General features: G+C 44.8%; 1 protein-coding gene across 1 annotated transcript in view; it reads right to left on the bottom strand.

The window, feature by feature from the left end:
* Nucleotides 1-20,221: 20,221 nt before the first annotated feature.
* The window catches only part of LOC311600414 (calreticulin-like), a 41,502-nt gene continuing 34,916 nt past the window's right edge, over nucleotides 20,222-26,807 (bottom strand). Inside the window, exons 8-9 of the mRNA XM_084787065.1 lie at nucleotides 23,674-23,766; nucleotides 20,222-20,883 (exon numbers count right to left, since the gene is read on the bottom strand). Coding sequence (XP_084643191.1) covers nucleotides 20,653-20,883; nucleotides 23,674-23,766 — 324 coding nt within the window. The 3' untranslated portion in view covers nucleotides 20,222-20,652. The remainder of the gene's footprint in view (nucleotides 20,884-23,673; nucleotides 23,767-26,807) is intronic.

The raw sequence follows: 26,807 nt of genomic DNA, 5'->3' as shown, positions 1-26,807 counted from the left end.
TAGTATTAGATCCTTTCACTGTCTACTGGAGAATAGCCAAGGTTTGAGTAACCTGAACCAAAAGGCAAAATCATTTTTAAGGTTTTCAAAGGCCTTCATAATTTTTTTCATCCATCTGTAATATCTATTGAATACGCTAGAGGAAAGGAAATTATTCAGTTGTTGTTCCCAAAGTGACATTGGCTCTTAGTGAGAAAGCAACTGCAGTTTTATGCTTGCCCTATTTCCTTCCTTTCGTTCCCCTCTCTTATGTAAGGTCCTAGAAACCACAATAAATCAAAAAGAGTACCCTGGGAAAGAAAATATTTGTGCTCATGGCTGCAGGCCCTTTCATCTACAGATTTCAAAGCCTTTTCTCCATAAGTAATTACTAGTCCTGCTCACCATGTGTGAATGCTGAGACACCATCAAATAAAGAGGCTTGTCCTCCGCCACAAGGCAAGTCGGAGGACAGGCTACAGACGGAACAAAGCTGTCTAGTTTTCCAGCTCTGTGCTCTGAAGTAGGACACACGGGAATCAACAAAGGCTTAAAGTGTCAAGGGCAAACATTTGAAGAGGATGCGTAGCTCGGTTGGTAGGGCTTGCTTAGCATGCATGAAGCTCTGGGCTGGATCACAAGGACTACATGAAATTGGGCATAGTAGTACATACCTGCAATCCCAGCAACTGGGAGGTGGAGTTAGGAGGAGCAGAAGTTCAAGGGCGCATCCTCAGAGTTCAAAAACAGACATCATGTGACCCTGTCTTAAAATAAAAGGGAGGGAGGGAGGGAGGGAAGGAGGGAGGGCTTGAGAGTTTGAGGGATTCTGATTCAATTGGCTCAGTCCCTTACTGTAAGTCTATAAACTTAATCAAATCACAAATGGGGGTATTCTTCTCATGGTTCGGGGTGGGCGTGGGGGTGGACTCAGGGACACGATGTCTGTGGAAGAGCTGAGCTCAGTGTCAGGTGCTCTGCAAATGATGACAAAGTTGGCTCGTGTGGCTGGGAAGATGAAGGCATCCTTCTTAAGTACACATAAAGGAAATAGACGACTCTTTCAGCCTAAGAGCTTTAGAGCCATAATCACAGCGTGTCTTAGCTTCAGACCAAGACTGTATGTTGAGTACCTCACATTATAACAGATAGAGGGTGCTTTGTCCAGGCTCCCGATTTCTTTCTCCCTGGAATTCTTTGCTTTCTCTCACAACCTAAGCCCAGTCTCCCAGCAAGTTCTATTGGCTGATTCCCCAATATGTACCCGAAGTTCTAACTTCATTTTCATAGCTCCCGCTCTACCCATGGTTATCTTCTTTTTCCTGGACCACTGCTGAAGCTCCTTAACTAAGGCCCCACCCCCACTTCCGTGCCCATGATCCACACCATGATCTCCTGAAAACATCATTCTGCTCTTATACTTCCCTACTTAACATACAGGACAGAGGGAGGTGACTTGAGCAATGGCTCAACTGTTAAGAACCCTTATTGCTCTCACAGACGACTCAGGTTTGGCTCCTAGCTCCCACATCAGATGGCTCATAATCACCTGTAACTCCATTTCAAAAGGATCTGACACCCTCTTCCGGCCTCCACGGGCGCATGTGGTGCACTTACATGTGCAGACAAGACATTCATACACATAACATAAATCTTTGGTGGTAAGGGGCCTCAGCACTGGCTTAGCAGTTAGGAATACTGCCTGCTCTTCCAGAGGACCCAGGTTAGAGCCTGTTGATCCCCCACAATCTCATATAAATCCAACTCAGGGGAATCTAACGCCCTCTTCTGGCCTCCAGAGACACTGCATGCAACAATGAACAGACACACATGCAGACAAACACTCTCAGAAGTACAGATAGTGTGTACTGTCTATGCTGAGATTTTTTTTTCCAAGACAGGGTTTCTCTGTGAAGCTCTTGCCTGTCCTGGAACACTCTCTTTCTGTAGACCAGGTTGGCCTCAAATTTAGAGATCCACCTGCTTCTGCCTCCTGAGTGCTGGGATTAAAGGCGTGCTCCACCACCGCCCAGCTGCTGAGATGTTTGACAGAATGAAACAAAGAATATATGGGGGGAAAAGAAGAACTAGCAGAAGACAAAAGAGAAACTAGAAAATAACAGGGACAGAATCAGGGGTAAGCTGGGCCAGGCTTAGAGAACTGTGTCCCTAGAGATTCTCAGATAAGCAAAATCACCACTCAGCAAAAAGGATACCTACTTCTTTGTGTTGTGGGCATTTTCAAGTCTAGTGCCTTTTAAAAGACTGATTTTTTTAATGTGTCTGTCTGTCTGTCTGTCTCTGTGAGTGTGTACACAGGTGTATGTGCTGGTACACAGACGTCAGGAGGATGTCCTTTTCTATCATATTCCACTTACTCCTTTGAGGCAAGGTCTCTCCCTGAGCCTGGGGCTTGCACTTTCCAGGCTAGGATAGACATATATACCGTAACGCTAGCTTAAAAAAAAAAAATAGGTAGAGCACAATTGGGGAAGATGCCTGAAACCAACCTCTAGTACACACACACATACACATACACACCAGTATACATATATACCAGTAATACCAGAACAAAATGATTTTGTTTTGTTTTTGTTTTTTGATTTTTGGTTTTTTGAGACAGGGTTTCTCTGTGTATCCTTGGCTGTCCTGGACTCACTTTGTAGACCAGGCTGGCCTCGAACTCACAGCAATCTGCCTGCCTCTGCCTCCCGAGTGCTGGGATTAAAGGCGTGCACCAACATGCCCCACAACAAGACAGTTTTTAAAAGACACTAGAACCCTTACATTGTTCTGCTCCAGGAGATGAAACAATAAAACCACCAGAAGGATACAGGATCAGTTCTTACTGCCATCAAGTGGTGGTGGCCCAAATGTCTTCTGGTTTTATAAACATAAAATATGCCTTCAAAAGAGTTAATGGTATCTATATAAAAAGACTACCAATTCAAAGAACCTAAGTGCATGCTTTTTCCTTCTTCCTCCCTCCTCCCTCCCTACCCCTCCCACCCCCCCCACCCCCCACCCCACCCCCGTGTCTGGGGGCTTGATTTGACATAGTGGCACATGTCTGTAATCCCAGCTTTAGGGAGGAAAGAGGAGACAGGAAGATCTACAGTTCAAGGCCAGACTGGGTTTGGTTTGGTTTGGTTTGGTTTGGTTTGGTTTGGTTTGGTTTGGTTTTTTGAGACAGGGTTTCTCTGCATAGCCTTGGCCTGTCCTGGACTCACTTTGTAGATGTGGCTCTGATGAGGCACTTTTTAAAAAAAACAAAAAGAAGAGCCAGGCGTGGTGGCGCACTCCTATAATCCCAGCACTCAGGAGGCAGAGGCAAGTGGATTGCTGTGAGTTCAAGGCCGGCCTGGAAGGAGAAGGAAAGGAGAGTTGAGGAGAGCAAAGGAGAGGAGAGAAAGGTGGGGGGGGGGAGGAGAGGAAAGGAGAGGAGAGGAGGGGGAGGGGAGGAGAGGAAAGGAGAGCAGAGGAGAGGAGAGGAGAGAAAGGTGGGGGGGGGGAGGAGAGGAAAGGAGAGCAGAGGAGAGGAGGGGGAGGGGAGGAGAGTTGAGGAGGTTGAGGAGACTCCTCAGTTGATAAGATGCTCACTGGGCAATCGTGAAGATCCAGTTCAGATTCTCAAAAATCCCTACGAAAGCCAGGCCCAGCTGTGCACAGGGGCAGTCTCAGGGCTAGGAGGCAGAGGCAGGAGGGTCCCATGGTGGCTAAACAGTCTATCCACATGCAGCCTCACAGGTAAGCATATGTGTATCTACACATGTACACAGAGAGAGACAGAGAGAGACAGAGAGACCACACATGGAAGAGAGAGGAGGAGGAGGAGGAGAGAGAGAGAGAGAGAGAGAGAGAGAGAGAAGGAAGGGAGAAAAAAGAGGGAGGGGCTGAGAAAACCCGGTTCTCATAGTAATCAAACCCATTTTAGTGTCTGTGTGTCTTCTGTCTTGTGGAGGGGGCGGTATCTTGATGTTTCCCAGGCTGGCTTTAAGTCTGTGATCCTCCTGCCTCTGCCTCTCTGTATCTGGGATCATGGGGGTAATGCTGTGCTGTGATATGCAGATACATCTCCTATCTTTACAGCACTGTTTCATCATGCTTGCTCTTGGTCCATTTCTTTGCTTCCCCTCTTGGCTACTTTTTTTCTCTTTGGTTTTGTGGTGCTGGGGTTGGACCCATGGCTTTGTGTGGGCAAGCATTCTACCACTGAGTTGTGCCCCAGCCCTCAGCATCTATTTCTCTTTTGTTGTCATGGTTTTGTTTTTGTTTTGTTTTGTTTTTGTTTTTTTCCAGTCAGGGTCTACTGCAGCCCATACTGGCTTTGAACTTGCGATGTAGCTGAGGATGGCTTGGAACCTCTGATCCTCCTGCTCCATCTCTAGAATTTGGGATGCCCACGACACACCATGCCCATTTAATGCAATGCAACAGAGTAAACACAGGGCTTTGTGATGCTAAGCAAACACTGTGCCCACTGAACCATACCCCACTCCCTATTTGTCCTTTTTTTTTTAGTTTGTATTTTCTTTTCTTTTTGTTTTTGTTTGGTTTTTTTGTTTTTGTTTTTGTTTTTTGTTTTTTTGTTTGTTTTTTCAAGACAGGGTTTCTGTGTGTAGCCTTGGCTGTCCTGGACTCACTCTGTAGACCAGGCTGGCCTTGAACTCACAGTGATCCACCTGCTTCTGCCTCCTGATCAGTTTGAATTTTTCTAAGAACAGAGACATTCTCTTTCATATAGCTATAAAACCACCTATTTTAGTCGTTATAATTATGCACGACCTTATTGTGCTGGCTAGTTTTTGTCAACTGGATACAAACCTACACAAAGCTGGAAGAGGGGATCTCAGCTGGGGAACTGCCTCCATTTGATTGGCCTCTGGGCATGTCTGTGGGCATGTTCTTCATTGCTGACTGATGTGGGCCAGCCCACGGTGCTCAGCCCTAGCCCTGGACAGATGGGAGATGTAAGAAAGCTAGCTGAGCACGCCAGGAAGCAGCGTCTGTCCTTGCTGGTCGTCCTTGCTTCTGTCTCTGCTCCAGGCTCCTGCCTTGCCCTCCGGTCCCAATTTCCTTCAGTAAATGAACCATGACCTAAAAGCTGAAGTAAACCCTTTCCTCTCCACATTGCTTTTTTTGGCCATCGTGGTCTTTATGACAGCAACAGAAACCAAACAAAGACAAAAATTGGCTACAGAGAGTGACATCTTGCTGTGATGGACCCAACCATGGCGTTTTGGAGCACGGTTGTGGAGGGATTTTTGGAGCTTTGGGCTGGAAAAGCCATTAAAGTGCTCAGAGCTTGACTGCATGTTCTGTGGGAGGTTGGAAGCTAAGAATGTCAAGACAAAAGCAAAGCACAGAGGCCTGATTTGTGAGATTTCAGAGGGAAGTTTGAGACTCCCTCAAAGACCTTAGAAGGGATGGTCATGTGTTATAGTTGAATTAAGAATCTGTGGAAGCAGCTGGGCCTGGTGGTGTAGGCCCATTATCCCAAATCCCAGCACTCTGGAGGCAGAAACAGGTGGATCTCTATGAGTTCCAGGCCAGCTAGGGCTACATAGGCAGATCCTTCTATTAGAAAGGTGCACGGGAGAGGGGGTGGAGGGGGGGAAGGGGGAAGAAAAGAAAAGAAAGTGGAAGTGAAGCCTTTGCCTAAATGAGACAGTAGACGCCACTTAGCTGGGGCTGGAAAGCCACCTGTGACTAATAAGAGAAGAGCATCACTGAGGTGAAATCTTCTGGGAAGTGGTTCCTTGAGATAGCAAAGAAAGAAGCTCTGGTCCAGTGAGCGACCGAGGGCGCAGATCGAGCTGGCTGTAAAACTTGGGTTTCCCGCACGGTACTCACTTTGGGGCCATGAAGGGGTAACGGAAGAGCAGCTGAGGTTTGGCAGGATCTAAATCTCGATGAGAGGCCACAGGTAAAGGTGCATCCTCGGTTAAAGTGGAAACTCCTGGTGCGGAGGGGTCACGGAGAGAAGATGGAGCTTGACCCCATGTGCAAGTGTCAGAGTCCTCCAAGAGACCAGGGAAGGCAGCTGCTGAAGGAGGTGGGATTGGCCCCTAAGGCTCAGAGCAGCACGCGCGCCGCGCGCGGAGTGGAGCAAGTCTGAGCCTACCAGACAAGCTCTGTGTGCGGCCGGTGCAAGAGATGAAGAAGTGGGTCCGCTCACGGCCTTTGAAGCCCAGAAAATCTTGAGTCGCAGACGTTAGACACTAAGTAAATTTCACTCTTAGATTTTGAGTTTGCTGTGATCTGATTATGCCTGGGTTTTCCCTCTTGAATAAGAAAACATTTAACTTATTTTTATTTTTAATTTTTTTTGTGTGTGTGAAAGTTAACTAAGCACACAAGAGAAAAGCAAGCCAAAACCCACGTTTCCTTTATGGTCTCTGCTTCAGGTTCCTGCCTTGAGGGCAAGCTCTGACTTCCCTCAGTGACCTCTGAGGTGAAGTAAACCCTTCCCCCAGCCAGGTTGCTTGCCGGTAGTATTTTGTCACAGCAACAGAGAAACAAACCAGAACACTTATTCCAAGTTCACTAACTGGCCTACACTCTGATGTAGTGCCCCACCCACATTGTGCGTTGCCTTTAAACAGCACGAGCCTTCATTCTTTAAGCCAGAATAGGCCTCCATTCTTTCATTTTTTTTTTAAATTGATGCTATTCACATATTTACATTTTTATTAACTTTCACGCCTTTGGGACAGCGTTACCTTGAGCTTACAATTCTTCTGCCTCTGTCTCCCAAGCGCTGGGATTATAGGCAAGCACCACCACACCCCAATGCTTGCCCAGTGTCAGAGCACTCCATTGGATGCAAACAATACTGTGTTTTGAGACGGGAGCAGCCAAGAAGACTTCCTGAGTACGGTTGTTTTTGAGGTGCTGTGATTGCGCCACCACACCTGGGTAACAAAAGTCTTATGACTTTGACATTTCATTTACAATTTTTAGGTGGCATTTTACTGTAAGTAAGACACTCTTCCTCTCTCCCCAAGTCTCAGGTTTCCTGTGGTCCATGCTGGCTTCAAATGTACTACGTAGAGCCGGGCATGGTGGCGCCATGCCTTTAATCCCAGCACTCAGGAGGCAGAGGCAGGTGGATCGCTGTGAGTTCGAGGCCAGCCTGGTCTACAAAGTGAATCCAGGACAGCCAAGGCTACACAGAGAGACCCTGTCTCAAAAAACCAAAAACGAAACCAAACCAAACCAAACCCCAAAAACCTCAGATGTACTACATAGCCAAGGATGACCTTCAAGTCTTGGCCCTCGGCTTTTATCTTCAGAATGTTGGGGGTACAGGTGTGTAGCTCCACGCCCATGTCCCTTCATCCTTTTCCTCGCTTATCCATATGTTCACATATTGTCGTCAATATAAGCCATGGGTCCTTCTTTTATTTACTAGGTTATAATCCATCACGCTCGCTGCATGTTTTTCTTATTAAACTTGTCCCTGTGTTGAGTAGTGCGAAATCCTTCAAGCTGCCTTCTGTATCCTTTTGATCTCTTTTAATGTCCCCTCCCCTCTCCTCCATCTCTCTCTCTCTCTCTCTCTCTCTCTCTCTCTCTGTGTGCACCTCCTTGCTTTCTTATATAAGTTGTCCCAGGTTCATCTTGTATTTTCACTGCCTATTTCTGGAAGTCAGCACCAGCCATTTCTCTCAAATAACTTCCTGTATTGGTAGGCAATGGATATTTAGAAACCAAGATCTGGGCACCAGGTATGCTCACTGCTACCGTGGTGTAATTGCTTCTAGGCCCTTTTAATAAACAAAGGGGAAGTGAAATAACAGTTTGATTTAGCTAACTGTGTTTAATCATGGATTCATTACTGGTACTTCTAATTCTAAGCCCCTTAGAGTTCTTTCTTTCTTTGTACCTCTTTCACACAGTGACAACTCTGGCCCCCAACATCAACAATGTCTACTCCGTGCAGTAGCACACAAAATAGTTTCAGAATTGCTGTATTGATTCCATTACCAAAATAACCCACTAAATAGGGTTCAGGATTTTTTTTTTTTTAATTTTTATTTTTGCCGTTTTGCTTTGTTTTTAGAATGTGGGTGTGTTGTATATATTGAAAACACTGCATTAAAAGGGGGTGGGGCTGGAGAGATCGCTCAGTGCTTAAGAGCCCTGGCTACTCTCCCAGAGGACCCAGGTTCGATTCCTGTCACCCTCATGGCAGCTCACAACTGCCTGTAGCTCTAGCTCTAGGGGATCTAGAACCCTTACACAAACATGTACATGCAGGCAAAACCCCAATGCACACGAAAATCAATCTTAAATAAGTAAATAAAAGGGCTGGGCTTGGTGGCACACGCCTTTAATCCCAGCACTTGGGAGGCAGAGGCAGGTGGATTGCTGTGAGTTCGAGGCCAGCCTGGTCTACAAAGTGAGTCCAGGACAGCCAAGGCTACACAGAGAAACCTGTCTCATAACACTAAATAAATAAATAAATAAATAAATAAATAAAAGCCATGGGTTGGTCTGCTTTCCTTTTAAAGCTGTTGTATTACATATTGAAGTGTAGTTAAATTCATTTGCTTCTGTTGCTATTCAGTTTCAAGATACATATTCTTTTTAGACAAGGTCTCACTATATATGGCCATGGCTGGTCCTGAATTTGCTATGTAGCTCAGGCTGGCCCCAAACTCACAGAGAGCTGCCTGCTTCTTCTGCCTGCTGAGGGCTGGAACTCAAGTTGTGTGTCACCACACCCAAATTAAGATACCCATTCTTGTTAATTTAGTTCTCCCTTTGAATATGTAAAATTTCAGTCTTGTCCCCAAATTCAAATCCCTGCAAAAAGTGTATAGAATACTCCACAAGTCTGTAGGTAGGAGTTTTGTGCATTTTCTGTGCATTGTTCCAGTTTTAACACTTGTGCTGTCAAAGAAAACACCTCTTATTAATACATCCCAGTACCCAAGTCTTTTGAACTAGTTCTCTCCTTCTGCTATGTGAGTTATAGGATCGAACTTAGGACATTAGGCTTGGTGACAAGCAGCTTTACACAGTGAGCCGTCTGACGGATGCCTTGTTTGTTTGTTTATTTGTTTTTTAAGGGTTGGAAGACTTATTTTGGCCCGAAGTTTTAGGGTCTCAGTTCATTGTAGCTAGAACAGCATACTAGAGCAAGCAGCTCACATTATAGTGTTAGACCCCCCCACAGAAAAGGTAGGTGCCCGTGAACACATGGTTCTTACTTAGCCCCCCCCCCCACACTCCTCAGGGACCCCTGCACTCCTCAACGACCCCTGTTCTTTTTGTTTTGTTTTTGTTTGTTTGTTTTTTCGAGACAGGTTTTCTCTGTGTAGTCTTGGCTGTCCTGGACTTGCTTTGTAGTCCAGGCTGGCCCCGAACTCACAACGATCCACCTGCCTCTGCCTCCCGAGTGCTGGGATTAAAGGCGAGCGCCACTACACCTAGCTAGTGACCCCTATTCTTACCTCTTTGGTTTCCTTCCTGCGTCGGCTGACCATTCAGGGTTTGTTCAAACACTCTGCACTCCTGTCTCTGAAAACAGCTGCCTCTCACTTTCTCTTTCACAGTCTCTTCTTAGTCCCCTTTTCCAGTCTCCTACCTTAAAATTTGCAATTCCTCCAGCGTCCTCATGGCTCTCATCACTTCCCTCAGTGTCAGCTCCGAGATAATCTAAACTACTCCTGCATTTAAATGCTGATTTGCTGGTGACCTCAAAATTCATACCTTCATGCCAGACTTTCCTGGTCTCAAACTTAAAACCAACTGTGTGCTGACGTCCACAAGTACCTCTCGCGGACTCTCAGGCTGACCGTGCCTACTTCTCGCCCAGGATCCCGCCTTGAGGTGAATGTTGGCCATTCAGCTCCTTTCTTTAGCTAGAACCCTGCAAGGCGTTCTTCACGCCTCTCTTTCCCCAACTACAGTACAACCTACTGCAAAAATAGCACCAAATCATGTCCAATTAGGCAAAATCATGTCCAATTAGGCATCCCTGGCTGCTTCCTCTGATTTCAGAATACTCGTGCTCTGCATAACGGGCCTCACCCCAGGCACACCCGCTTCTTGTTTCCCACAAGGTCACTCTGCATAAGAGCTACGGAGACTTTAAGGCGTTTGCCTGTATTCCCAGCACCCAGGAGGCCGAGGCGGGAGGACTGAGTATGAGGCCAACCATAGCCACAAAACAAGACTCTGTAACAACAACAATAATAATAACACAGGGAGGCTGATCTCTGAATTCTATCTGGGTCAGCCTGGTCTACAAATCGAGTTCCAGGATGGCCAGAGCTACACAGAGAAACCTTGCCTCAGGGGAAACACACACACACACACACACACACACACACACACACACACAGCAATTTATAGTCATTATAGTCTCTCTCTCTCACACACACACACACTCTCTGTATTCAAGGTTATGCACTTGGTAAGTGGTGGAAGTTAAAACTTGGGTCTCTACCCAGACTGAGTTCTTGGCCTTTAAATACAATACACTTAAATACTTTAAAGTGTATTGTTAAGCAGGGCGTGGTGACACACACCTGTAATCTCGGCACTCTGGGAGCTGGTTCCTTCACCTTCACTATTATTTAACCACACTGTATGGGGCCATGTCACTGACCACTCTCACATATCTTGATGGCTTCTCAGTATACCAGAACCAAACTCTCACTCTCTTACCAAAGTCTTCAAGATCCTGTGTGACAAACTCCAAGCTCACCTCTTCTTTCTTTTCCTCTCCTTTGCTTTGTGCGGGTGTGTATGTCATATGCATATGTGTGTGTGTGCGCGCATGTGCGAGTGCACGGTGTGCATGTGTGTCTTTCCCTCCCGGCTGCTGTCAGCCAACATCTGCTACACGTTGTCTCTCAAAGATCCCTCTCCCTGCTCGCCAAGCTGCTTCCAGCTTGTCTTTCAGACCTCATTTTAATTTCTATACAGAGAAGCCTTCCCTCTTTGCTATTCCTTTCAAAGAGTGTCTTTCAACCTTTATTTATTTATTGGGGAGAGGGTACTCAAATGCCACAGTTAAGTTTGGAGGTAGAGGACGACTTTCAGGAGTTGGTTCTCTCCTTCTACCGTGAGAGGTCTGTGGCTGGAACTCAAAACTCAGGTCTGCCAGCTGGGTGCCAAGTGCCTTTACTGGCTGAGCCAGCTCACCAGCCTTGCTCTGCTGTTTCTTAATTAGGTCCCTTCTTAGTAGGTTGTCTCTGTCCTGTATTTATTTTCTTCTTAGCCCTTAGCAATTTGCAATTATTTGCTTGCTTTCTTTGGTTCTCTTCCCCCACCCAAATTAAGTGCTCGGAGACAAACTCTGTGTCTGAGTCACTATTGTGTTCTTATAAGAGGCCAACACAGTTGCTGTTTCAGAAGGGACTCTGGCATTTGTTGCATAAACATACACTGTCTTTTTCTACTTCGTAGCTTCTGTTAAATCACAATTTCGGAACGCCGACCACTTTAGTCTGTCATAGGCTAGGTTCTAGCTCCTCCCATGTAGAGCCTTACTCCACCTCACTGTGCCTCTCTCTACATGCTGTCAGCCATGGTTTTTAATTGCTGCTAATGGCCGCAGTCATTTCACGTTTCCTGATTCAGATTCCTGAGAGACAGAGAGAGAGAGAGAGAGAGAGAGAGAGAGAGAGAGAGAGAGAGAGAGAGATTTGCCCAACTCATTTTCAAGAAGCCAGGATGCATTTGTAGGTCACTGGCAAACCCTCGGGGTGCTTGCCTGTGGGTTGTATTCCAAGGCCCAGTGCAAGCAGCTGTGTTCTGGCAGGGAGTCAGTAGAGACTGTCAGCAGAGCACTGGCTTCGCACAAGAATGAGGAGTTTGCAGCCGCAAGGGCTGGTATCTGAGGATTAGTTGCAGCAGCAGCAGCAGCAGCAGCAGCAGCAACAACAACAACTTAACAACCAGACCTCACCTAAGGCCCGTGTTCCCCAAAAGCTGACCGCTGAGACAGAACTCAATCCATCTCTGAGTCCATTTCACTCTCTGCAAGAATAATAAACACGAATTGTAGCCCCACACATGCACGCAGTGTTTCTAAAGTGCAAGATGGGCACTAATGTTTGCATCTATTCCTCTAGCAACCACGGGAGGTAAGGAACATTAAAAAAAACGAGAACATTAACTAAGTATAAAAGAATAACAGCACATCCCCACAACAGACCTTGAGCACTGAGACTGGGCTCAAGGTCACACACACACACACACACACACACACACACACACACACACACACACACACACACACACGAGCCCCCCACTAGATAGCAGGTCTCTTAGCTCCCACACCATATCTCGCTGCTTGGTACTGTAATTCTGTCATCCCAAAGGGTTATAAAAAATATGCTGGGCGTGGTGGCACACGCCTTTAATCCCAGCACTCGGGAGGCAGAGGTAGGAGACTCTTTGTGAGTTTGAGGCCAGCCTAATCTACAAAGTGAGTCCAGGACAGCCAAGACTACACAGAGAAACCCTGTCTCGGAGGGGGAAAAAAAAAGAATAAGCAGTTGGGTGTACCGTGAGCTGCTTTGGAGGAGCTCGGTGGTGACGGGAGCTTCCTGGAAGCAGCAGTACAGCAGGACAGAGCGGCTGGGCTCTTAGCATAAAGCTTAAGTAGCTGACCATCTCTGGAACTTAGATCACGTGGCAGTAATTCAGCTTCCCATGCTCTCTAAACTCAACCTTACAACATCTGTGTGCGCCAGATAACGTTATAATTCCCCTCTCAACACATGATGGACATTGAAATTTTAAAATTAGGTCACAAGGACAGAGTTTAAGGTCTAGTAAATGGCCATGCTGGGACCCTAATTTAATTTATGTCTATCTGATCCCTAAGCCCTCCCTCACCCCCCCTCTCTCTTTGTTTTTGTTTTTGTTGTTGTTGTTTTGTTTTTCAAAAGAGAGTTTCTCAGTGTATAGCTTTGGCTGTCCTGGAACTCATTCTGCAGACCAGGCTGGCCTTGAACTCAGATCCACCTGCCTCTCCTACATTCTTACAGGAGTTGGCCTTCCTTCTCTCTCTTCATTCCTGAGGGTTTCACGTGTACCAGGCAAGGACCCTGCTATGTAACCTGCCTGCCTTCACTTGGTGAGCTTTGTTATCTACATCAAGTCAGTTCCTTTCTGTTCCTTCTTTCTTTTTCTTTCTTTCTTTCTTTCTTTTTTTGTTTTGGTTTTTTAAGACAGGGTTTCTCTGTGTAGCCTTGGCTGTCCTGGACTCGCTTTGTAGACCAGGCTGGCCTCGAACTCACAGTGATCCTCCTGCCTCTGGCTTAAAGGGTCAGTTCCTTTCTTACTCTCCATTTCCCTAGCTGTAAAGCGAGGCTATCTTTATGGGGTCTGTGGAGCCCTTAGAAGCATATGGCGTATCCCTATCCAGGAAGCCCCACAGGCTTCAGTTTAGTCTAAATCTAAACCCTTTCTGTGTGAGAAACAGCACAATTATACCAACTCCAGTTGACAATAAGGGAATTCGATTCCTCTTATGAGACCCTGCTGGCAAATGTTCTTGGTCTAAACACATTAAGGCCAACAATAGTTATTCTCCAAGGAGAGGGAAGACGTGGTGTTTATTTTATTATTTATAAAAAGCGAATGACAACATTTTGATTTTTTAAAAAAGGAAATCTGAATTTATAATTGAGCTTGAGATCTTTTCCTACACTAAGGTTTTAACGTCAATGATCTTATTTAATACTATCACAATGCCAAAATGGAGTTCTTATGGCCTCCACCTTTCAGGCAAAGACACTGTAACCCAGAGAATTTAAATTCATGGAAATCTAACTGAAGATAGTGAAGGAACTGAAGCTCCATTGTAAACCATTAGATCAAACTTCCAGCTCTAAGAACTTGGAGAAGTTACTAACAAGTTATCTGGGCTCTGACCTAAGAACTCTGGATGCCTCAAAAATATAAAGTAATAATAATAATAATAGTAATAATAATAATAATAATAATAATAGGAGGAGGAGGAGCTATAGTAAGGGGGTATCCTGGGCTTATTAAGCAGTACCACTAGGTATAGTGTTTTGTTGTGCCAAGCAATGTGAACGGAAGGACGGTGGAAGAACCCCGGAAGCAAATCTCTCTTTGGCCTTCTTCTACCTTCCTCTCTTCCATCCCTTTCTCCCTTGAAGTTAGTCACTGAAATAAAAACTTCAATTTCCCAAGGTGGGTCAGAGAAACTAGAAATATTAGCCTAACTTTCCCCTTCCTTTCTGTAAAGGACAATTTGTCTGACAATGAGACATTAAACCCCTCTGACTCTGAGCAGATGGGCAGGGTCAAGTGGCCCCTCTTGCTCTATTGCCCTTTGCTCAGCAACAGTTTTACCTGATTGCCCAGTGTTTACTGAGCTGAAGTGCAAGAATAGTTTTTTCTCAGTTTTTGATCATTTCAGAATGATTGGCTATCTATTTATCTATCTATCTATCTATCTACTGGTGTTTTGCAATAGAGTCCAGACTGGTTCAAATTCCTAATCTTCCTGCCTCAATCTTTTAAAATAATATAAATCCTCAATTTTAAAAACATCTTTTTTTTTTCCTCATTTGAACCTGTTTTTTGTTACAGGGATGTCTGCCACTCTCACAATGGTAGACCTAGATGTTCTTTAAAAATATTTATTTATTTATTTATTTATTTATAGACAGGGTTTCTCTGTGTAACAGCCCTGGCTATTATGGACTTACTTTGTAGACCAAGCTGGTCTCGAACTCACAGAAATCTGCCTCCCTCTGCCTCCGAGTGTTGGGATTAAAGGCATGTACCACCACACCCAGCAGATTTATTTATTTATTTGGGGGTTTTGTTTTGTTTTTGTCTTTTTGAGACAGGGTCTCTCTACATAGTCCTGGATGTCCTGGAACTCACTATGCAGACCAGGGTGATCACTAATTCACAGAAATCTCCCTGCCTCTTTCTCCAGAGTGCTGGGATTAAAGGCACGCACTGCCACACCTGGCATGACATATTTATATTTTTATGTATTTGTATGAGTGTATTGTGTACTTAGTTGTATGTGCCCTTGTGTGTGCAGTGCCCTCAGGAGCCAGAAGAGGGCACTGAAGTGCCAGTTGTGAGCTGCTATGTGGATGCTGGGAATCACACACATGCTGTGATATGCCCCTCAGACACATCATGTACACATGTTTAAAATCATAGTAAATTTAAAACATTTAAAACCCTGACAAAATAGTGATCAGAGAAAAGATCTAAAATAACAAAATGAATCTTAAAAGTCACATAAATAAAAATATTCATACGAAACAAAAGTCACATTCTAAAGAAGACATACAAACAAAAAACATATTAAACAAAATTTAGTTCTACACGTGGGAAAAGGGGAAAAAGTCAAAGACTCAATTCCAGTGCCGTTGTCAGAGACCAGAGATGATAAAGTACTGTGTACAAAGTCAGAGCCACCCATCAGCAAGTGAGCATAAAGCCTAGAGGCAATACGATAAACACTGCACAGCTGTGTCTGGGTTGGGGGAAGTGAGAGCCTTGGGCTGTCTTCCTTAACACATACATAATTCCAAAGATGTATGCTAAACATCTATGTTTTTGAGGCCGGGCGTGGTGGCACAGGCCTGTAATCCCAGCACTTGGGAGGCAGAGGCAGGTGGATCTCTGTGAGTTCGAGGCCAGCCTGGTCTACAAAGCGAGTCCAGGACAGCCAAGGCTACACAGAGAAACCCTGTCTCAGAAAACAAAACAAAACAAAACAAAACCACCACCAACAACAACAACAACAAAACCAAAACCAAAAACATCTATGTCTTTAAAAAATAATTATTTTGAAACATTTAAATATATATATATTTATATATAAAATCTGGAGAATGATGGTATCCAGAAGAAAAGCCTGTTCTGGAAGCAGCTGTGACACCAAGCTCAGCCCAGAACCAGGGTGGACAAGTTGCTGGATGGGGGAGTGGCAGGGGGCTCAGATCATCACCTCAGTGTCCATGGACACGAGAGATCCAAGCTCTGCAGCAGATGATGCAGGGCAGGAGGGCTGAGCGCCTCTAAGAGGGAAGTGGACAGCCAGGCCTGGAGAGGCTGACTCTGAGGCGGCCTTCTTGAGCTGTAGGATCCAGCCTGAGGAAACAGAAAACGTGCTGATGGCTGTGAGAGATGTATAAAGGTTACTGAAACTGGGCCCTAAGAGTCAGAACTCTGACTCAAAAGAAGCTAAACCACAGAAGCAGAGATGGGGGGTGTGGTGACACACACTATCAATCCCCGCAGAGGCAGGAGCATCTCTGTCAGTTCCAGGTTGGTCTACAGTTTGAATTCCAGGCCAGCCAGGGCTATACAGCGAAGTGCTGTCTAAAAAAATAAATGAGTAAAAAGGCAGACAGGAAGTGTGAAGAGGAGACCCTGAAACTGATGTTTAAAGGAGGCGAGGAACCAAGCTGAGCAGGTGAGTCCTCTGCATCGGCACAGATAAGCCGGCCACACTGACTGGCCTGAACCGGAAGGACTCGAAGGCAAAGATAAGGAAGAGATCAAGATTCCTGCTAAAATAAACTCAGAGCGAAGCAGATATCCGCCGAGTTTGCTGAGAGGTTGTTAAATAAACTGAAAAGACAATTGGTGACTTGGAAGGTAAGCTTACTGCGCAGAAGAGGAACTCTTGTGTACACAAAGGCTCTGCTGGGCATGAAGGGGATGCAGAACTCCTCTTGCCTTCCTGCCACTCCTGCTGAGCCTGACTTCCCGCCCCCGCCCCCACCCAGCGCCCCCCCCCCCAGCCCCCACCCCCACACGCACCCGCGCCTGCCAGAAGCTGACCTTGAAACAGAGAGCTGATCTCGGGAAGGCTATTCCCTTGCCACTTCTCTGTCCTCTGCCCGTTGCGGCTTTCTCACCCACTTGCTTCTGCCTCTTCCCAGAGGTGCCAGCTGGGCTAGAGGCTGAGTGCTTTTGGAGTGCATTTAGGGAATTGCAAGCACACACAAAATGATTTTTTAAAAGCATGGTATGGGCCTAGAGAGATGGTTGAGCAGCTATGAACACAGGCAGCTTTTCCACAGGATCCCAGTTCAATTCCTAGCACCCACATGGCAGCTCACAATTTGTAAGTCTGGCTCTAGGGAATCAGATGTCCTCTTATGGCCTCTACCCTACCAGGCACACAAGCAGTGGGCAAGCATATGTTCAGGTAAAACACCTATATACATAAAATAAATTTAATTTAATTTTTTAAAGCATTCTGTGATTGATATATATATGTATATTATATATTATAATGACTTTGTTGTAGCAAATTTTTGTTTGTGTTTGTTTTTAAGATTTATTTATTTTATTTATTGCATATGAATGCTTTACAGAAAAGGGCAGCAGATTTCATTATAGATGGTTGTGAACCACCATGTGGTTGCTGGGAATTGAACTCAGGGCCTCTTGAAGAGCAGGTGGTGCTCTTAACCACTGAGCCATCTCCCCACCCTGTTTGTTTGTTTTTTGAAACAAGGTTTCTCTGTACCAGCCTAGCCTCAAACTTACAGAGATCATCCGCCTCTGCCTCCCTGAGTGCTGGGATTACAGATACACACCACCACTTCCGGCAAAGCAATTTTATTTATTTATTTTTGTATTATTTTATTTTGCAGCTTACTTTACAGCTTAGAAGCAGCAGCCTAATTTCTTTCTTCTTTTTGGAAGATGTCTTTCCAGCCTAATGCAAACTATCTTCTCCATAGAGGTGGAAAACAGGTACAAACCAGCCTTACCAACAGCCAAATAGAGGCCAGACAGAGACTCTATCTTGGGAAAACCTCTGTACAAGAGACAGTTGGAGGCCGGGCGTGGTGACGCACGCCTTTAATCCCAGCACCCGGGAGGCAGAGGCAGGCGGATCACTGAGTTCGAGGCCAGCCTGGTCTACAAAGCGAGTCCAAGACAGCCAAGGCTAACACAGAGAGACCCTGTCTCAAAAAAACAAAACAAAACAACAACAACAACAAAAAACAAAAAAACAGTTGGACAGGAAAGGGAGTTCTAGGAAGACTTAGCCCTGGACAAAACAAACCCTGCACTGTTAAGCTTTAGGTATCTTTGGACAACCTCGATTTTTTTTTTAACTTTTTTTTCATTAGAAGTAACCAAATTAAGAAATTAAGGCGGTGAGACCTCTGAGAGGCACCCCTTAGTTCTCCCAGCACTAGGGTCTTGCGCATGTTAGGTAAGCACTCTGTCACTCATCCACAGCCTGGAGACCAAGCTGACCTCATGCCTTTCCGTTTTCACACTGCAAAAAGTATCCCGAGCTCCTTAGTGCTCAGAGGACCATTGCGCACTCCCCCGAATCCTTCAGTGCAGGAAAGCTGTTTGTGCCACAGAACCACTTGCATGAAGCTCACCTCATCGCCCTTTTTTGGGTCTTGGCTGCTGCCTCTAAAGTGACATCTCAGCGCGCTTCGTCTCGGGCAGTGCCAGAGAGATCTTGAGTAGCCATGTGTGATAATTTTAAACTTGGTATTACTTTGAAACTTTGCCTTTTGTGGGTTGGTGTGCCTTGGTCACTCCACCTGGCTACGAAAGTTTTCTACAGTCCATGGCGCTGGCACTGTGCTAATCTTTCTAAGGTTCTTTCCATACCCAACTGCCACTTAATTGGTTTTTTTTTTTTAATATTTATTAATTCTTGTGTGTATATACACTGCCTGTGTGTGGAAGGCAGAGGTGTCGGTTCTCTTCTGCTACGTGAGACTCAGAGATGAAACTCAAGTCTCAATGGCTTGCTCCTTCACCCATTCTACTGGCTCCTAATCTAGAATATTCTAAGAATCCAAACTCACCATTAGGAGCTGGGCTGTTTTTGCATGCCTGCGATTCCAGTGCTCAAAGGCCGAGGTAGGAAGAGGTTCAAAGGCAGCCTGTGCTTCATAGTAAACTCTCCGGCAGTCAGCGGGCCGCGATGAGACCGTGGGACCCTGTCTCAAACCAGGGCTGAGCTGCTTATGCATAGTATGAAAATGTCAAAGCATAAATTAAACTTATTCTCTTAAAAATCAAACATTTAGTGAGGACTGACTAGGGCCCAGCACCCTGGGAGGAAGGAAGAACTTCCTGCTGCTCTCGCTGACCTATGACCCCATTTCCTGTTGTCCAGGCCCTTTGTTCTTTGACTCCAAATCCGTCCTGCACTTTCCTGCGTTCTTCCATAGCTGGCTCAAAGGTTATTCTCTTTATGAAGTTATCTCTGAAGCCCGCAGGCACAGGCAGAGGGAATTGGTTTGTTTTGTTTGGTTGGGTTTGTTGGTTGGTTGATTAGCTTTTGGTTGTTTTTTCTTGAGACAGGGTCTTAGTCTAGGTTGGCTTTGAGCTCACTATGCAGTTGAAGATATGACCCTGAACTCCTAGTCATCCTCCCTTTATCTGCCAAGTGCTGGGAGCTCATTCTTTCTAACAGGTATTTAAAGAGCACCTTGACTCATGTTTGCAGCCCTATGCTATATTGGCTCCTTAAATTTGGATTAAAAAAAAAAACAAAAAAAACCAAACACCCAAAAGGACATTGCTTGCATGTAACAGGTTGCCTACTGTCTGTGTTCAGTAGCAATAGCTATTCATTCAAGCAGCCTGGTGCAGTAGAAGAGTACACTTCTCAACCAAATAAACAAGCTCAGACCCTGGCCCCGCCCCTTACCGACTGACCCCGCCCCTTACTGACTGACCCCGCCCCTTATTGACTGACCGCCCCCCCCCCCAACAAATTTCTGTGTCTGTAACATGGAGATAGCAATAACCTCTGCAGCGACCACGGTAAGACTGAATGGATGCATTGTAGGCACGCTGAGAGTTTGTGGGAAAACCGCTTTCTAATCTATAAAGAACTACAAGAATGCAAGAGATAATGGTGCCATGAGCAGTTGGGACAGAACAGATAGAAATAAGACAGGCAAACTTGCAACCAAGTAACAGTCATTTAAAAATTAGGGCATGAAGAGCAGGCAAACAACGTGACTTTCATGAAGCATTTTTCCAAACGTTCAGAGGATGGTCTGCTTTTGTTTTTTGTTTTGTTGTTGTTGTTGTTGTTTTGGTTTGGTTTGGTTTTGGTTTTTTGAGACAAGGTTTCTCTGTGAAGCCCTGGCTGTCCTGGCCTCCCTTTGTAGACCAGTCTGGCCCCGAACTCACATTGATCGGCCTCTTGCTTTTGGTTTTAGGTGCACAGTGCATTCAAAAAAGAAACACTGGGGACAATGGCCAGCACTGCTCATTAATACTAAGAAGTGCATATATTTAAACAAATGAAAATCCCCAGGAGTGGAGGGCTCAACTGAAAGAACCAAGTTTATACAGAAGCTTGTTTACCAACAATGAATTTCATAAACACCATGATAATGATAGTAGTTTTAACTACTCCTTTTTTTTTTTTTTAAGAAAAACAATATATCTACTTTGAGTACTTTATACACATGGCCTCATTCAGTCCCTAAACCAACTCATGAAGTACAAATTATCATTCCCTTTCTACCAGTAAGCAAATAGAGCAAGAAAAGGGAGGGGGAGCGGTGAAAAATATAAGTCCAAAGTTTATCCAAAAAGGAGTCCTGTTACTTCCCACAGTTTGCTAACCTTAGGACCATTTCCTTCCTAAGCACTGCTTCTTGCTGCTTCTTCGCATAACCGTTCTCTCTGCAGTTACAGCTCATCCTTCTGATCATAACGGGCTTTCTCAGCACCGGCTCCCTTCCTGGGCCCCGCATCAGCTTCCTCTTCCTCTTCCTCCTCTTCGTCCTCCTCGTCCTCCTCGTCCAGGCCCCAGATGTCCTCTTGCCTGGCTAGCTCCTTTTCCCTCTTCTTCTTGGTCTCTTCCGCCTCCTTCTTTTTCTCCATTTCCTCATACAGCTCTCTCCACTGCTGCTCTACATCCTGTTTAAAATGTGGAATTTCAAAGTTTCACAGATGATATAAACAGATAGCCCATTTGAGAAACAACTGCTGTCTTCCCATTGGCTTCAAGACTCCCAGGATGATGTTCGTTTACATATAAATTTCAGAACCTCTGGGGGTGGAGAGAAATCTGTGTCTGGGTGTTGATATATAGTTCCTTCGTAAATAAAATAGATCGAAAGCCAGGCATACTGTTGTATACCTGTAATCCTAGCACCTGGAAATGGAGGCAGGATCAGGAGTTCAAGGACATCCTCTGCCAGACAAAGAATTTAAGGTTGACCCGGGCTACCTAAGACCCTGTCTCAAAATGAAAAAAAAAAGTAAAAATGAAATAAAAACTAAAGTAAAATAATTTTTAAAGTATAAAGTGGGCTGGCAAGAGGACTAAGTAAATAAAGGTGCTTGACATCAAGCCTGATGACCTGAGTTTCATCCTAGGACTCAAATAGTAGCGTGAGAGAACCAAGCCCCACAAGTAGCCCTCTGATCTCCACATACAGACTGTGGCCTGTGCATGTACTCACGCACTAAATCAATGTAGCCCCCCCCCCCTTTTTAAAATCAAACTACTTTTTAAATTAAATAAGATACTAAACTAAAATTAAGTCAGATTCATCATCTATTATTAGATGCCTATGTCATTGCCCACCACAGGCTAACAAACATTTGTGTGGTATTTGTACTTTCCACAGCAATCGTAAGGTTACGCGTCCACTTTCTACATGCGGCATCTAAAGTTTGGATTTGTTTATTTTGTTCTTGAGACTGGGTTTTGCTATGTGGTCCAGAGTGGCCCTGAATGCTTTCTCTCTTTTCTTTTTCTTTTCTCTTTTTAAAATTCGTTTGAGCCGGGCGGTGGTGGCGCACGCCTTTAATCCCAGCACTCGGGAGGCAGAGGCAGGCGGATCGCTGTGAGTTCAAGGCCAGCCTGGTCTACAAAGTGAGTCCAGGACAGCTAAGGCTACACAGAGAAACCCTGTCTCGAAAAACCAAAAAAAAAAAAAAAAAAAAAAAAAAAAAAATTCGTTTGAGACAGAGTCTCTCTATGGAACTCTAGCTGTCCTGGGACTCACTCTGTAGACCAAGCTGGACTCAAACTCAGAGATCCACCTGCCTCTGCCTCGGAGTGCTGGGATCTAAGGTGTGTTCCACTGCACCTAACTCTTGAACTCTTTTTTAGTTCTTCTGCCTCTGCCTCCTCCCTATTGGGATTACAGTGTTGACCCTGTAATCACAGCCGCACTCCCGCTCATCCGCTCATCCGGACTTTCTACATTTTGCTTTTCCCAAACTGAATACAAGTCCTATGAAGATAGAAATGAAGACAGATTTTATTTCTTCGCTATGTCCCCAACAACTGGCACGGCAAACCGGATCTTACCAAGCATCTGCCAAGTGAATGTGCGGTTTAATAGCTATCATGTATTGAACACATGCTAGGTGTTAGGGACTTAAGAGATAGTTGCTATCATCATTCCCAACTAATAGATGAGGACAGGTTAAGTAAATCGACCAAGTTCACACAGCTGGCCAAGGATGGAGCCTGGATTCGAATATAAGCAATCTACCTAAAACATTTGTGCTCTTAACTTTTATATATATATATATTGACACAACACAACACTGTTAGAGGGTTGGGGAGTGGTTCAGTAACAGAGTGACTGTCCAGTATGAACAAAGCTCTAGGTTAGATTTATAGTATCACAAAATAAAGATGATAACACTAAAGTAAAACAAGACAAAAGTAGACTAAAAAGCATTTTTTAAAGCTGGGCACAGGGTCAACAAGATAGCCCAGTAAATAGAGGCAAATGCTACCAAGCCCAACAGCATCAGTTAGATCCACTGGGAGGCAGGCAGGCCTGGTGCCACAGACCTATAATCTCAACTACTAGTAGGCTGAAGACAGCACGTGTTCAGGCCAGCCTTGGCTACAGAGTGAGCCTAAGGCCAGCCTGGGGAATTTTGTCAGACCCTGTCTTAAGAAGATAAAAGGAGTTCTAGGAATACTGCTCAGCAGCAGAGTGCTTGCCTTGCCTACCTGTCCCTAGCAACACGTAAGGCTTTTATCTGGGCTCTGGGGATTTGAACTCGGATCCTCATGCTTGCACAACAAATGTTTTATCAATGGAGTCATTTCTCCAGCTCCGGGTAAGTGGGCAGGATTGTGGTTTTTTGTTTTTACTCTCTGTGCTGGGGCTTTGCAGGGACCTAAGTTTCCTGCTAAATTTTAAGCACTGGCTATAAACCTACTTGAATTGACCTTCCTGCATAGACAGGCCATCTGGATGTAGGGTGTCTTCCTCAGGAAGCCATTGCCCCAGCTATTACTCCACACATAAAATGGCTCTGGGAAGGAAGGAGCTGGTAAACAGCACTGCCACCTCTTCTCTGTGGTGGGCTGAGAGGCTCCCTCTAACGGTGCATGGAGAAGGCCGTGTGGTACACAAAAGGAGCATGGGTTCTGGGTTCAGGCGCCAACTCAACAAGTAAAGGCTATGTGTGACCATTGGCAGTTCAGCCTCTGAATCTGTTCCCATACCTGAGAAATGGAATAATATCCATATTTCAAGGTCACCTTCAGGCCAAGTGAGATACGTTTTTGCAAAGTGCTCAGAGTGACAATATAGAGTCAAAGATATCCAGTGAATGTGTGTTCTCTGTCTCTCAAGGTCAAGTGACCAGAATCGGGACAATGACAGTGAGTCTTGATTTTGCAAGTGGCAGAATCAGACATCTGAAATTCAGGGTGAAAGAACATCTCACCTTTCTCAATCCCCAGGTCATATTTCCAACCTCTTCAGCAAACTCTTCATCATTTGTTAGAAGGAAATTGTCAAAGATGCTGCCTGATTTCACCTGTTGAAATGAAAAGCGTGAGATCATTACAACTAGGTCCTAGGGGGCTAGAGAGATGGCTTGGTGGAAGGAGCAATTGCTGCCTAAGCATGGGACCCAGAGTTTGGATCCCTAGCACTGGTGGAAATGTCTGTGGCTCTGACAATGCCTGGCAATCCCAGTGCTGATCACTGTGCTTGCTGGTGGCCAGCCTAGCTCCAGGCTCAGTGAGAGAGCCTGTCTCAAGAGAATAAGGCAGAAAGTGATACAATGGGATACCCGGTGTTCTCGTCTGGCCATGGTGTGTGTACCCACATACACATATGCACATAAATATCACACACACACACATACACACACACACTCACCAAAATGCTTTGCCTTATTTATTTATTTGTACATTTGTGTCAGTTTATGTTCACCACACACAGGGAGGAGTCCTCAGAGCCTGGAAGAAGGTACTGAATTCCCTGACACCACAGTTACAGAATATTGTGAACCACCATGTGGGTGCAGTTAACAGAACCAGGGTCCTCTGCAAGAGCAGTTCCTAACTGCTGAGTCATCTCTCCAGCCCCTGTCCCTCTTGGGTTTTTTGTTTTGTTTTTTTTTCAAGACAGGGTTTCTCGGTGTAACCTTGGCTGTCCTGGTCTCACTTTGTAGACAAGGTTGGCCTAGAACTCACAAAGAACCGCCTGCCTCTGCCTCCAAGAGTGGTAGTATTGCAGGTGTGAGCCACTGCACCCATCTTCTATTTTTTTTTTTTAAATACTATTGTAAGAAGCCAGGTATAGTGGTGTGTGCCTATAATTTCAGCATATGGGAGGTTTCATGTACCAGAGGCCAACTTCAAACTCTTTATGTAGTGGTACATGAAACCTTGTCTCAAAAACCAAACAAGATCTTAGTATTTGTGGCTAAAAGGTTAAAGTCTATGCTTTATAATCGTTTCAGTGCATATCTATCTCATGACAAAGGAATAAAATAGAAAGGAGCACAACACAGGGAGCTGAGCAGACCAGCTCAGCTGCATTCTAGATCTGTGACATTAGGCGAGTTACTCAACCTCTCCGAGCTCCTCTCTCATAAATAAATCAAGGCAGCCAGGTATGACGGTCCGAGGCTGTAATCCCAGGACTGGGGCGACTAAAGCGGAAGGATCAGGAGCTCAGGGTCATCTTCAACTCCGCAGTGAGCTTGAGATCAACCAGGCTGCCTGAGACCCTGTCTATAATGACGATGACGGGTGTGGCACATACTCCTGTGATCCCAAAACTCAGGAGGCAGAGGCAGAGGCAGGTAGCAGGCGGAACTTAGCCAAGGTTAGCTCCATGCCAGCCAGGGTGACAGAATAAAACCATCTCAAAATAATGATGATGATGATGATGATGATGATAATGACAATAATAATAATGTGAATCATGGAAAATAATAAGTCTCTCATAAGTAGTAGCATAAAAATGAGGACTAATGCATCTAAAGCACATTAAATACAGTAATCTTGTGTATGTCAGTCAACAGATGATAATGATTTTATAACTCTTCAGTATCTGGAGCTTTTCTTTTTTTTTTTTTTTTAAAGATTTATTTATTTATTTTATGTATATGAGTACACTGTCTTCTGCACATCCAAAGAGGGTACCAGATCTCATTATAGAAGGCTGTAAGCCACCATGTGGTTGCTGGGAATTGAACTTAGGACCTCTGGAAGAGCAGCCAGTGCTCTTAACCGCTGCACCATCTCTCCAGCATCCCCCCCCCCTTTTTTTTTAAAGATTTATTTATTTATGGAGGTTTTCAAAGAACCAAAAGGTTGCCAGTCTGTGATTTTTTTTCCAACATGTTGACTAAATCATTGTTAAGCTAGGCATAGTGGTGTATACCTTTAATCCCAGAATTTGGGAGGCAAAAGCAGGTTGATCTCTGTGAGTTGCAGGCCAGCCTAGTCTAATGAGTTCTAAGATTGCCAGAGCTACATAATGAGACCCTATCTAAAAAAAAAAAAAAAAAAAAAAAAAAAAAAAAGAAAGAAAGAAAGAAAGCTTTAATCCCAGCACTTGGGAGACAGAGGCAGGTGGATTGCTGTGAGTTCATGGCCAGCCTGGTCTACAAAGTGAGTTCAGGATAGTCAAGGCTACACAGAGAAACCCTGTCTTGAAAAACTGGGGAAAAAAAAAAAAGGAAAGAAAGAAAGGAAAGAAGCCATGTGCGGTGGTTTACCCAGAGAGTCCAGGACAGCCAAGGTAACATAGAGAAACCCTGTCTCAAAAAACAAACAAACAAACTAAAATTTAAAATAATAATAATAATAAAATAAATCATTGTTAATTTTACTCAAATAGCTGTGTGCCCAGGAAAAGGTTTGCAGTATGAGGGCTTGTGTGTCTCTCCTCTATACGTTATAAAGCTCTGTCTTACTCTTCTGTGGCCAAAAGCCTATATATTTTTTGCATTTTTGTTTTTAATAAAAAAAGCTTTTTTAAAAATTTGGCTCGCATATCATTCCTTTAACACTGCTTCCAGCAGAAGAACAAATGACAAATGGACACAGGAGAGAAGAATTTTTAGTTTGCTCTAAGCCATGCAGTTTTAAGTTGACTTGTAAAATTCCTTTTACAACTGTGAGATGTTTTCTGACCTTTTGGATGTTTCTCTTCTGAGTCGTCTGCCTCCTCACTTAGAAAACCGCCCGCTTGTTGGCTTGCCCATCTTCTCTACCGCAGAGAGTGCTCCTGGCCTCCCTTTTCTCCAGTGACCTCCCGTTCCCTCTCCACCTCGCTTCAGACTCCAGAATTAGGAGAGCGCCAGCCCGGCTTCCCATCTGGGCTTACAAGTTTTTATCTTCAAAATGCAAATGGAAGGAAACACACTTCCCCTGCTGTGTTCTCATAGTTAAGAGGAAAAGGACGTGTGAGAAAGAGCTGTGTTTGATTGTAAAAACACAACATTTTAAAGATGTTTTAACAAGTTAATCCATTGGAAGTCCCTGTGCTATTCTGCTTGGATCATAAAATGGAAAGAGTAGGGGCTAGGTAGACGGCAGCGGGGAAAATGCTGATATG

Source organism: Acomys minous, assembly GCF_964271855.1.
Source record: "Acomys minous genome assembly, chromosome: 6".
Lineage (NCBI taxonomy): Eukaryota > Metazoa > Chordata > Mammalia > Rodentia > Muridae > Acomys > Acomys minous.
The sequence above is the reverse complement of the archived record's forward strand: the minus strand, read 5'-3'. Positions and strand labels throughout refer to the sequence as shown.